This window comes from Kogia breviceps, chromosome X (assembly GCF_026419965.1).
Source record: "Kogia breviceps isolate mKogBre1 chromosome X, mKogBre1 haplotype 1, whole genome shotgun sequence".
Lineage (NCBI taxonomy): Eukaryota > Metazoa > Chordata > Mammalia > Artiodactyla > Physeteridae > Kogia > Kogia breviceps.
In genome coordinates this window covers 98416677-98430039 of record NC_081330.1, presented here as the reverse complement: position 1 = coordinate 98430039, position 13363 = coordinate 98416677, and the positions used below count along the sequence as shown (strand labels likewise).

Here is a 13363-nt window from a genome sequence, read left to right as displayed (position 1 = left end):
TCTACTGCTTGTATCTCGACAGGCAACCCACCTGTGCACAGCGTCCACAGGAATTATATGAGCATACCGCTTGCCCTGTATCATTGCTCAAAAGCTTGCAGTAGCTTTTAACTCTCTATACCCTAATATCTAAAGTACTTAATTTGGCATTCTAGATATATTCTTCCCTCAAACCAAAATTTCAGGCTACTACTACTGCAACCCTTCAAATAGCTGACTTTTGTATTATGCCAGTGTTCCCTGACCCCATCCCTGAATGCCCTGAACACTTATAATGTTTTGCCTGTGCTCCTCTGTACCTCCCACATGGGCCCCCTTCAGTCCTACTAACACGTTACGTGCAGCCCTCTCTGGAGCGCTGGTCTACAGTGACCTCTCATGCCCCCCATTAGTCTTCCTGGGCTCATACTTCTGTATTCTTGTGAGGTGCTTCTCATGTGTGACTTCTTTGAGGTTATCTTTATGTTTCTTTATGTTATATTAACAGCATTTGAAAATTCATTTCACGGGCTGACTATGCCTTTCTCTCTCTAATAGGTTGGGAAGTTTAGTGCATAGCAGACTGTGAACTCTTTCTAGTGAACACCTCTTCTGCTCACCATTCACTAAGGTGAAGTGGAGAGACAGATAAGGACACAGTCAAAAATTTTTTTTTAATAAAATTATGCTTAAATTATGATTCCTGATATTTTCTAAGCAGATGAAATCACAAGATTAAAAAAAAAGTCTTTTAAGGTACCTCATACCAGAAAACAAGTAAATAATAACAACCTCAAAGCATTATAAAAATGAGATGGGGGCTTCCCTGGTGGTGCAGTGGTTGAGAATTTGCCTGCCAATGCAGGGGACACGGGTTCGAGCCCTGGTCTGGGAAGATCCCACATGCCGCGGAGCAACAAAGCCCGTGAGCCACAACTACTGAGCCTGTGCATCTGGAGCCTGTGCTCCGCAACAAGAGAGGCCGCGACAGTGAGAGGCCCGCGCACCGCGATGAAGAGTGGCCCCAGCTCGCCACAACTAGAGAAAGCCCTTGCACAGAAACGAAGACCCAACACAGCCAAGAATAAATAAATAAATAATTTTTTAAAAAAATGAGACAAAAGAAAAAAATAATATTTTTCTGGATTAAACAGTCCTACCTGAAACTAACAGTAATGTGATATGAATTCAGAAAAATGTCTATAGCAACGATGAAGTACTTGATTCACTGTCCCTTGTGCACACTAGATGCTGAATATACATTTAATTGGTGTTGATTGATTTTTCCAAAATTCAAATTGATTAGCCTAATATAAATACCCTTTTCATCTTTATTATAGTCAATATACTTGGAGTCTATATATATTAAAGCTACAAAGGGTGTGAAAAGAGCTCAGTCATTTATAAGAAAATTACAATCTTATTTGGACTTACTTTTGTTGGAATGAATATTTATAGCAAACAGCACTAATTTAGATAAAAGTGTTAAATACGTATAATTTAACAACCACAAGACATTCACATATTAATTGGTCTATTTACTCAAATTCCCTTTTGAGATGGTATGATTGAACAGGACTTTTTTTTGTAGCTTGCCAAAGAAATAATAATTTTTTTTGGACATAAAAACAACGGTATCATGCCTTTGGGTACTCTTCATTACAAGGACTTTCATCATTTTATTTCTCTACATTGCAGTTATTCAGGAGCTTTTCATATTTAAACCATAGCTTAAATTTTAGCCATTGCTAAATTACCACCACTTATATGTACATAAATGATTCAAAAGTATACATGGAAAAGTACTGAAATATAAGCCTGTTCTCATCAGCTAGATAATATTCTCATTGAATTCTTCCATCTTCAGATAACACACTGCAGTGAAGGTAAACTATGGTTCAGACATGGCATGTGACGCTAAGCTCAAACAGTCTCCTGGAATTTTTTCATTTAAGTTACAGACACTTTCTGTCTTTTGTCTTTCTGGTGCCAGAAATCTATTGTGTATTAAGCTCAGATTATTTGGAAAACGAACTATAATCATTGCAGGGATAAGGGTTTCCAAAAATAAATGTTATTAGTCAAGATATGCAAGATAATGAAAGCCAAATTTTCTAAAGGATCTTAAAAATGACTAATATGGCTGCTATTTTCACTGTTATTTGGCATTTAAATTAGCTTCAAACAAACAAAAGATCCCCATTATGAGAAACTGAGGCAAAGGAAAAATAGGAGTTCCCTCAAATGGTTTATTTCTGGGAGAAAATAAGTACAAGAAAGTATCTCAGAACTGTTTACTCTTTCCAGGAATAGCTACGACTGGGGAAATTCAAGTCAAGAATAACTAGAACCAAGTATCAGAGGGTTGAATGCAGATGTGAGAAGTAATATTCTTAAGGAGAATCAAGATCCACTGGAATCTCAACATTGTTTGATAATATTATTATTCCTTGTCATCGCTGTTAAGATACATTATTAATCTATGTTTAAATATACATTATTATTTTGCATAATTTCTGGGTAGGTAATATGGTATAGTAGTATGAACATTTATTTATTCATTCACTCATTAGATCATTAACTAATATTTATAAGCACCTACTACATGTCAGACACTTTCAAAGGTTCTATACAGAAGTGAAACAACCGCGAAAAATTCCCACTCTTATGCAGCTTGTATTTTATGGGAGTAGAAAGATAAACAAATAAGTAAAATATAAGTATGTCTCATGGTGACCAACACTATGGAAAAAACTAAGGCAGGGAAGGGGGATAGGGAATACTGGTGGCAGGGAACATTCCTTCTCTCAAATTTTAAATTGGGTGGTTAGGGAACATCTTACTAAGAAGCTGATGTCTAAGCAAAGACCTGAAGATGGTGAGGGAATAAGTCATGAGGATACCTTGGGGAAGAGTATTCTAGGGAAAGGGCACGACTAACACAGAGGCATTGAGGCAAGTATGGGCCTGCTGAGGAACAGCAAGGAGGCCAAAGTGAGGGAACAAAGTGAGAAGAGGAGAGTAGTAAGGGGTGAAATCAGAGAGGTATTGGAGAGCAAAACTGTAAACTAAATTAAGAATGCCTCAGAGGACAAGGCCTAGCCTAAAGTTATAAATTCAGGGTGTACAGATAGCATTTAAAGCCATTAAAACTAGATGAGGTTTCCAAGGGTCTGAGTGTAGATAGAAGGAGGAGGGGCTGTGGCACCCCACTGTGAAGACCTGGTGGGGGGAGATGAGAAAGAATCAGCACCATCTGAAAAGGAGCAGCCAGAGAGGTAGAAGGGAAACCAGGAGAGTGAGGTGTCCTGAAGCCAAGGGAGGACAGTGTTTTGGAAGGATGGATGTCAAATGTTGCTGATATGCCAAGAGGGAGAAACCTGATATTTGGCCACTAGGCTCAGCAATGTGAAGGTCAGCAGTGACTTGACAAGAGCTATTTTAGTGGAGCTGGTAGGATTGCAAACCTGACTAGGGTGGGTTCAAGACAAAAAGATGGGAGAAACAGGAGAAAGTGAGTAGAGATAAATTTTTCTAGGAGTTTTGCTGTCAAGGAGAGCAGAGAATAGGGGTAGAAGCTGGAGGGGGTGAAGATCCTGGGGGTCAGGAGAAGACATATGTGTGTGTGTGTGTGTGTGTGTGTGTGTGTACGTGTGCATGTGTGTGTAATAAAAATAAACTGTAGCTTGTTAGATCCAACAGAGATAGGAAGTTGATGATGCAGGTAAGCGGACAAATGTGAGAGTGGTTACCTTGAGTAAGTGAACTGGATAGGATCTTGCGTACAAAGGAAGGGGTTGTGGCAGGCTGAATTAAAATCCTGGTTCCACCACTGACAACTTTTGTGACTTGGGACACGATTCTTAACCTCTCTGAGGCTTAGTTTTCTCACATGTAAAGTGAGAATTTCCTGGAACTGTTGAGCAGTGTAATGTCTTCATCAAATAGTACTCTCTCATTGAGGTCCCAAGTTACACCTTTAATACTTCATCAGCAGGATGGGATATAAAAAGAACTTTTAAAATCTGCCTTTTTCCTAAGACGATAAACCCATATCTAGTATCTACTGAAGTAAAAATAATGCTATGAAGTATACATTCACACTCAAAATAATGATAATCACTTTTTATATTTATTTATTTATTTATTTATTATTTTTTTGTGGTACGCGGGCCTCTCACTGTTGTGGCCTCTCCCGTTGCGGAGCACAGGCTCCAGACGCGCAGGCTCAGCGGCCATGGCTCACGGGCCCAGCCGCTCCACGGCACGTGGGATCTTCCTGGACCGGGGCACGAACCTGTGGCCCCTGCATTGGCAGGTGGACTCTCAACCACTGCGCCACCAGGGAAGCCCGATAATCACTCTTTAATTATCACACAGTTGAGTGCTATTTCCGTTGTTCATGTTGCACATCTTTGGAACATGTGTTGGTAGAGAACAAATAGGCCTTCCTCCCTGATGGATTCTGCCTTAATCTGCTTTTGTACCCTCTTGTGATGAGAGCTGAATGTCATTCGAATGGTACATCCTCTTAGATGTTTACAGAGGATGTACAGAAACAGCAAATAAGATGAACAAAACTGTAACCATAAATGCTCAGAAAGAAAAAAGGGTGGAAAGGGGCACCTTACAGAGTAATGCATTCCTGTCACTGTAACTGTTTAAACAAAGTGTAGATGGCCACCTATGAGCTGATGTACCTTAAGCCATGGGTGATTCAGTGCTTCATAAACAGTGATCCTTTCAGCAGGATCCAGCATCAGCATGCGGCGTACTAGGTCTTTGGCACTTTCAGAGATATGGCTCCACTGCCTTGGATTCATCTGAAGAGGGGGAAAGGAAAATTACACAGTTATGTCCAGCGAGAAGTTAACATTCTCTGTTATATAATATTCCTATGCTCTTTCAACGTGAATAAAATTCTTGGAGCAGGGTGGAGAAATCGGATTCTAAAGGCTTGCTTTCTAAGGAAGAAGAGGACAGATGCAATTCTTTTTCTGTTGTTGTTGTTGAATACATGAGAATTTGCAGCAGTAAATATTCATCATACATGTTCTTATGGTTATATATGTAATAATATTTTTAATAATTGAAGAATAGAATGTTCATGATTCCAGGTTCTACCTCAGCTAAAATAAAGAGTCTAGAATGTAGACTCTAAAAAGGTTAGAATACTTTTATCCAGAAAGGACTAAAATAAAATTTAAAAATTTTAAAGTTTGAAGAAATATTTTTAATATTTTGCTTTTAAAACTTGGAATTAGCAGTAATTGTGAAGCTATGCAAAGTAACTTTTATTAATAGGAGACTTTGGTCACTGTATGTCATTTTCAGCATTTAGAAAAATTATACTATTACTAAAGGCCCTACAAAAAAACCCCAATTCATTTGTATATTGTTCTTAAAGAAGTGACTTTTCTTTCTCTTTTAGAGATGAGACAACTAAGCCACAAGGTAAATTAACTAAAGTTAAACAAAAAAATTATGAGTTGTTCCTAAGACATACAACTTGTGAGAAAGGCTGTGGATCTATGAGGAAAAGAGTTGGAAGGCTCCTGGGAAAAGGGGTATGTCTGAGACCAGGAACCAGGAAAAAATGGAAAGGGATGCTTAGGGCTTGGAGTTGGGAAGGTAAGTGGGGACAGGAGGGTAGAGATGGAGTAGGGTCTCACTCTCTATTTAATATGAGGAGACTGACAGATTGGGTGAGCTCATGGGAGCTGCCTGGTGCCAGGAGCTTTAAGCAATGCTATGGCTTTAATTGGCAGAGACCTTTGTCACCTCCTAAGGGAGAAAGATGCAGAATACAGTCCACAACTGGTTAAAGGCAAATGAAATCACAACTTGTATCACAGTACACATGAATTATTATGATCTTGCCAAGGGTAAGTATTAGACATTTTGCTCTGGCTAACGTGAGGCTTTGTTCTAGTAGATGTGGAGTGGAAAATGTTCCATTTTCTTTTTCTAACAGGCAGAATTCCAAACGATAGTCACTTCTCTTGTCAGATCCCTTAATTAAAATGAATGCCATGAGACTGTTGTAATATTGTCATCCTACTGAAATTGTGATCAGTTGACGAGTTTGAAATAAGGAGGTAAGTGATTAGATGGGGCTTAGATAGCCTTGTTTCCTCTTCCCCATCTTAGAGCTGATGTAGTTTTTAAAATGTGAATAATCTGTCCTCAGGAAAGGGGTTGAGAAATCATCTGAAAGTGGTGGTAAGACTTCTGAAGTGAATAGAGGTTGAGAAGTATACTCCCCAGTCCTTTTTACGAGGAAGCCCAATCCAGGCTTTTCTCTTCCTTTGGCAGAGAAGACTAGTTGAAATTAATTTGGGAGGTTGAGTACATAAGGGGGAACAAAACAGGGCTATAAAACAGTCTCACTTATTTGAATACTGAAGCCAGGCAGCTAAAAACTCCTGCTGTGTAGATACCAACTGGCTATCCAGAAATAAGTGATATAAGATGACACTGTATCTTTTAGAGACTTTGTGAAATATATTTCTGTCCTTTATAAAAAAATTAATTGAAATTAAATGTTAGCATATATTTTAGCTAAATAGTATTCTTCCATATTGACCTTAAAAGATCAAGTTAGCTAGTAAACAAGAATAAAAAGTTAAATTAAAATCATTTAAGACCAGTAGTAGTTTATAAACTATGACAATTTAAATGTACTGCATTTAAAATATGTCATCAAAATTTTCTTGAAAATACTCATAGAGATCAAGGATTTTAATATTTTTTTTTGTTAAGGACCACCAGGGTGATAAAATGATATTTTTGAGATCTGCTTCAAAATAATCTAGTAGCATGTGGAATATAGATAAAACAAGATTGGCTGTACGTTGCTAAGTGTTAAAGCTGGGGGTTCATTATACTATCATCTCTACTATTTTGTTTGTTAGAAATTTTCAGTAATAAAAAATGTAAAAATAAATGCCGACACAATCACAGCACAGTATTTTTTTTAAAGGCCCAATAGGTTCATCACTGATGGTGGAGATGGATCTATACTTCAAACTAAGATGCTGAAAACCTGAGGCTTTTGTAAGGAAAGCCATGAATATAAGTGAGAGGGGAGGTTAGCCAAGTAATAGTAAATACGAATTAACCTCAAAGCTTCAAACCCCCAGGTACAGAAATTATGGTATAGCTGCCACCATCCATCTGACTATATTATACTATAATGCTAAGAATAGGAAATTTTCAAACAAATTTTTGGACATATGTGAACAGTCCAAGTTTTTTTTTAAACAAAGAAACAAAGATAACTATTCAATGCTTTAAAAATAGACAAAATCAAATACCAGAAGCTGTTGGAATGAAGCACATTGCCTTGGAAACCAGGAAGTTAGCAACTGAACAAACACAAAGGAAGAATTCTATTATTAGCGAATGCTTATAGCTCAAAAAGGCAGGTGGGAGATTTTATTATATGGTACCTACGTCATAAGTTGCTGTGAGGATGAAAAGAGTTAATATAAGTAAAGTGGTTAGAATAGTTCCTGGAACATAGTAAGTGCTATGTATGAGTTAGCTATCATTATTGCTAGTATTATTATTATGCTGATGCATTACTGTGTTTATTTTCATATGCTAGTATCTGTGATTTCACTTGGCAAAATTCAACCAGAAAGCCATACCCGTGCATTCCTGATAGTCACTTACAATTTCAAGGGATTGGGGGGGGATGATTACTTACAAGCAGTTTCCTGAGACTTTTAGTTACCTTGAAAGGATTGATTTTATTCCCCAGTGGTCAACTGACTCTAAGAGAAGCAGAAAAACCTATACTTAAAACACCTTTCTCTGTTAACAGAGTTTTGGCATATATCATAATCCAAATAAAATAAAAGACAAACCTGTATGCCTTTATAAGCTGATGGTACATAAAGCCCAAGGGAAAAAAAGTACAGACAATTCTCACCTTCTCACTTCCACAAGCTTCAGTTATGGCTTAAAGGATAAAGCTACAACTCTGAAACTACTTTACTTTTCATTTCTTTTTTTTCTTTTTCTTTATTTGTTTCAAGTCCCCTATAAAATTCTAACATAACTGAGGAATTGAAAAAAACAAAAAACTTCAGGGGCCTCACAGTTTTGGGGTGTAGTGTTATATAAACCTGTGTGTTTCATTTTATGTTGCCAGGCAGCATGGCTGAAAATGAAACAGTGATTCTGTTGAATAGAAAGTACATGTGTTAATAATAACGGGAGGAAAAAGAACTTCCTCAAAATAAGCTGCCCTGATTTGATATCCAGACACATACTCCTCTGTGCTTCCCATACAGAGAATCCTATTCCGTCACCCATACAAGGTAGTAGAGGGCAATAAAGTATAAGAGCTCGGGTAGTGAAACCAACCTTAAGCTTATTTCTAAGAATCCCCTAGGTCTTTTTGGAATAGCCACTCATGATGTCAGTAATGACTTCTTAAATTACTTAGTAATGAAAGTAATAATGTACTAATCAGGAGTCTGTGAATAATACATGCAGTTTCCAATTCACAGTAGCCAAAGATGAATATAAATATTTAAATCACACCAAAATGGCTCTAAATTATATTATGAAATGCCGTTGTGATACTGGCATTTCAGTTTATCCTGGAAGGTAAATGGCAAATTTTTCAGCTGTGCTGGCTGACTACATAAAATGCAATAAAATAACATGTATGATAAAGCAAAATCAAATAAAGGCTAATAGACACTAAATCTAAAGTTAAGATAAAGAATGACTAATTACCTGGATGAAATTTCCATTTTAACTTTACAAATCAAGCAAAAAGTAATAAAAATAAAGCCCTTTTCTCAAATTACACAAAGAAGGGCCAAAGTTTATTTTCCAGCTTAGCCTGAATAAATGGGTTCAGTCGACAGACGGCTAATGGATACTATAAAATCTGGGCACAGGTTTGTCACAAACACCTTACCCAGGGTAAAATTAAAGGTCAAATTTGCTCACAATAAATTCCAAGGAGCAGTCCAAATTCTTTCCCTGAGCTAGAATTTTATTTGAAATAAGTAGGGCACTAACCAATTACTTTGACTTAGCTAAAGAGGCAGTTTTGCTAGAATGTACTTGTGGTAAAAAAATTTGATTTGTAGTGTGGCTTTATGACTCTGAGAGCCCAGGACTCTTACACTGTTGATTAGCACATGGAGGAAAAGGGGAACATCCATCTGATCTCTGGTTTTTACACTGTATCAAAGACGAGTGGGGACCCTGTTTTCTGGACTGAACACAGAGCTGGAATCCAAATACATGGGATAGACTTTAGGGGCAGCACAGAGGGAATGAGAAGGGAGGGGTTAGGCAATAGCTGTTTTTTTTTTTTTTTTTTTTAACATCTTTATTGGAGTATAACGGTTTTACAATGGTGTGTTAGTTTCTGCTTTACAACAAAGTGAATCAGTTATACATATACATATGTTCCCCTATCTCTTCCCTCTTGCATCTCCCTCCCTCCCTCCCTCCCTATCCCACCCCTCTAGGTGGTCACAGAGCACCGAGCTGATCTCCCTGTGCTATGCGGCTGCTTCCCACTAGCTATCTATTTTACATTTGGTAGTGTATATATGTCCATGCCACTCTCTCACTTCATCCCAGTTTACCCTTCCCCCTCCCCATGTCCTCAGGTCCATGCTCTAGTAGGTCTGTGTTTTATTCCTGTCCTACCACTAATCTCTTCATGACATTTTTTCCCCTTAGATTCCATATATATGTTAGCATACGGTATTTGTTTTTCTCCTTCTGACTTACTTCACTCTGTATGACAGACTCCAGCCAGTCATCTGGATGACAGTTCCACCAATAGGTCAAATTACTTGAGGCCTTTGTTGCCTAACAAGGCTGGTGGATCAATGATGCAAGCATCTCTGACTGGGTGACTATGTGACAACCAGTAAGTAATCCAAAGACAGCAACTTCAAAACACATTTTTCAGAATAATTTAATCTCAATGGAAAAATAAAATGTTCATAATATGTTACCTTATATTTTCCTTTAATAATGCCTTCAAACAATCTTTCCTTGGTTCCATAAAAAGGCAAACAACCGCTTAGCAGGATAAAAAGGATCACGCCACAACCCCAGACATCTACAGGTTTTCCATAAGGCTCTCTTTTGACAACTTCTGGGGCCATAAAATGAGGTGTTCCAACGCGTCCTACATTTAAAATGACAACATCAAGGAATAATGTTTACATAAAATGGGCTTTTTGTTTCCCATTTGAAAACTGAAAATAATAGAATAACACTGTGAATGACAAGGTTAACAATGCAAATATTCTCTTACCACCTCTCCCCTCCTCTATAAAATCAAGGAAAAAAGGCAGAAAGAAAAAAATTATTTATCTAATCACATCTTGAAAATATTGAGCCCAGGAGAGGTACTTTGTCTTCTAACACTGTTACTTCCTATTGAGTTCCATAGGATTCATGGTAAGTATTTACCTATTTGTTGCTTCATGAAGAAGTTGTTTAAATTTTCTAATTTTTACAAGTTTGAAAATTACTAAAAATACAGAGCAGAGGCAGGGGCAGGGAGGGGGGGCAAGTGAGAAAATATCTGTAGAGAAAAAGATTAATTTTGAACTTTTATTTGGAATATGAATCTGAAATACTGTTCGGCTGATTTTAGGAATTAATTGCAGCAATTAACAATGGTTAGTAATATTTTGTTATAATATGATTTTTTAGCTTCCTCCAAATGTTAACATTTGAACAGAATGAGAGCAAATATATGACATAAACCAAAATAAAATCATGAAGCTCCTCCCATTCAATTTTCTTTGACTTCTTTTTTGAAACGCTTTTCTTTTTCTTTTTTTCCTATCAAAGTTAGGTTTCAGGAAGGAATCTGAAAGCAGTTGTTTGTACACTAGTAACCATCTTTAACTCAGAATCCCCAAAGAAGTCTTTTCTTCTACTGGAGAGCAAAAGGCTTGTACCCTGTAGGGAAATTATTGTGGGAGGGGAACTGCCCACCAGACTTGACAGCTCTTCTAGCTCTATGCAGGCCCCTCCTCTCCTCCCTTTCCCCCTACAGCCCCACCCTCATCATCACGAGTCCAAGATAATTTTTATTTTTAAGCTTGCACAAAACTTTATGTAGAGCTCAGAACTGTGATCAGAGTTTTAAAAAAGACCTCAGAGATCTTCTAATCCAGCTAGAGAGAATATATCATAAAAGTCTTGTTGGTGATTGTCAAACCTGGTTGGGATGAGAAGGATAAAGCAGCTCTTAGCTTGTGTCCTGGGAATATTCCTTTGCTGCAGATCATAATGGTCCCTTCTCCTTCCCCCATAATCGAAGAGATTAAGTTCAGGGTTCAGGGAGTGAAAATATTTTTATTTAAAATGTATAGTAGATCAGTGAAAACTCTACTAGTTAGAAGGAAAGATTTTTATTTCTATATTGCCCCATCTGATTTCCTCAAGTAACAAAAAGAAGTTGAAATGATGAGAACTAAGCCTTCTACTTCATTAATAGCCTGGATAGGGCAGTGCCCTTGGATAATTTGCCTTGGTCTGATGGACAGGAGCTGATAAAAGTAGGGAAAAGCAGGGTAAGAGATCAGAGTACTGGTACCAGGGCACCAGCCAGGTAACTGCTGACGGTTGGGATACTGCTTTGAAATTCAACTTGACTCCTACTATTTCCCTTACAAGACAGGACTAAGCATGTCAAAATGTAGGCCTCAATCTGGGACTAGTCAGAGCCACCACAGCCAGCCCCGGCCATCCAGGGGAGGTTCTTTCCATTTATCCAGATTGAAGACTACCCTGGTTCTGGAGAATTAGGGTTAATTCTTGAGGAATATACATGTCTTTTGGTTCAAGAATTTGCTCATAGATGAAAGGGGAAAAGACCATGGTAGAAAGAATACATAGGAATGATTTTTTAATTTCATGAAGATCGGTAGGTGTGAAAGGACTGGAGTCAACCTTTAACATACACCAACCTCCCCAATTTCCTGGTTTGTGATCACTTGACTTTTCCTTCTTTGTGGTCACTTGATTTTTATGACTTGACCACAGAATTCTAAGAATGGAAAGCCAATTACCAAGCCAAGTTAAATGTCACTGTATATGAGACACTTCTGATGTACATTTAAATATTTAAATGTTACCTTTTTTGATAATATAATAAAAGCTTATTACCTAGAACCTCAGGGTGGGGAGAGTTGTTCTGAATAGGTACACATTCAATACTTTAGGACCTGGGTCTTTACGCACCCAAACCTTTTTACTTTAATAATTTTGGATGGCTCTCTTTCTACAATTTCCTCACTTCTCTTACACAAGATACTGCACATAATTTAACCTCCTCTTGATGACTCAGAATTATCATTGTGGATACCAGAACTCTGGTATGGAACCAAAATCGCCCTTGGGAACTTCAGAGGTATGCAAGGGTTCATTTCTTCAGTACCAAAAGGCTTCTGTGCTTTCCAACTTTTGGTGTCTGCTCAATGTATTTCTTTCTGTCAGGCTTTCATTTCTTTTCTTTCACTATGCTATTCTAGCCTTGTCTTCTCCTAATTTTTGCATAAAATCTGCTATAAACTGTAATCTCATTAGAAACCAGATTTTTTCATTTAGTAAAAATTTCCTAAGTGCCTGCTAGGTCCCAGACACAATCTAGGACCACTGTGGGCATACAAGAGATAAGCCATGGTCTCCCCTTGCCCTCACAAACCTCAGTCTTTGATATAATTACAAATCCCTGCATCAAATGCTACATGGAGGTATGTAGCCCAGATAGCTATGGTAATATGGGAGAGAAGGAATAGGGTTACCTCACTTGGGATGGTGAATATCAGCCTGCTTTTAAGAGATGATTGTTAGCTCAGCCCTCAAGAACACTTAGTTAACTAGATACATAAAATGACAAAAGGCGTTCTAACCAGAGGGAAGAGCAGGTGCAAGGTATGAAGGAACATGAATCCACAAAAGTTTCTGAAAAATGGAAGCACATCAGCCTCAGAGTGTGTCTTGAGATGCTCACTTGAGAGAACCATGAACAGGTATTAAGAGCAGGAAATGCCTTGCTGCTATTATAATTATTTCCTAGGTTCCTAGATATATTCTAGATAAGTGAGTTTTCCAAAGAGCTGAATTTCAGATAGAGGAAGTGTAAATATACGTAAATGGTTTTTACTATATGCAACATATAAAGGAGAGAATTCCTTTCTATTTGGAGAACTGAGTGATCAAAGATTCTAATCTGACAGGAAAATAGCTTTCTGTTAAATATTAGCAAATGATCTGATAAATAGAAAAATTTTCAAAAGTATCGATACCTTAAACAACATGAAAGCTTTTTATAAGAGAAATCATTTATCCCTTATCTACATATGTAGACTGTATTTTA

The 13363-nt window shown here is 37.6% G+C and overlaps 1 protein-coding gene across 19 annotated transcripts in view; it reads right to left on the bottom strand.

The window, feature by feature from the left end:
- CASK (calcium/calmodulin dependent serine protein kinase) overlaps positions 1-13363 on the bottom strand; it is a 401244-nt gene that overhangs the window by 126487 nt on the left and 261394 nt on the right. For 18 of the 19 annotated variants that reach the window (XM_067022830.1, XM_067022831.1, XM_067022834.1 and 15 more), the window contains exons 7-8: positions 9978-10153; positions 4680-4802 (exon numbers count right to left, since the gene is read on the bottom strand). The exons of the other annotated variant lie outside the window; for it this stretch is intronic. In XM_067022830.1, coding sequence (XP_066878931.1) covers positions 4680-4802; positions 9978-10153 — 299 coding nt within the window. The remainder of the gene's footprint in view (positions 1-4679; positions 4803-9977; positions 10154-13363) is intronic. 19 annotated transcript variants of the gene reach the window in all.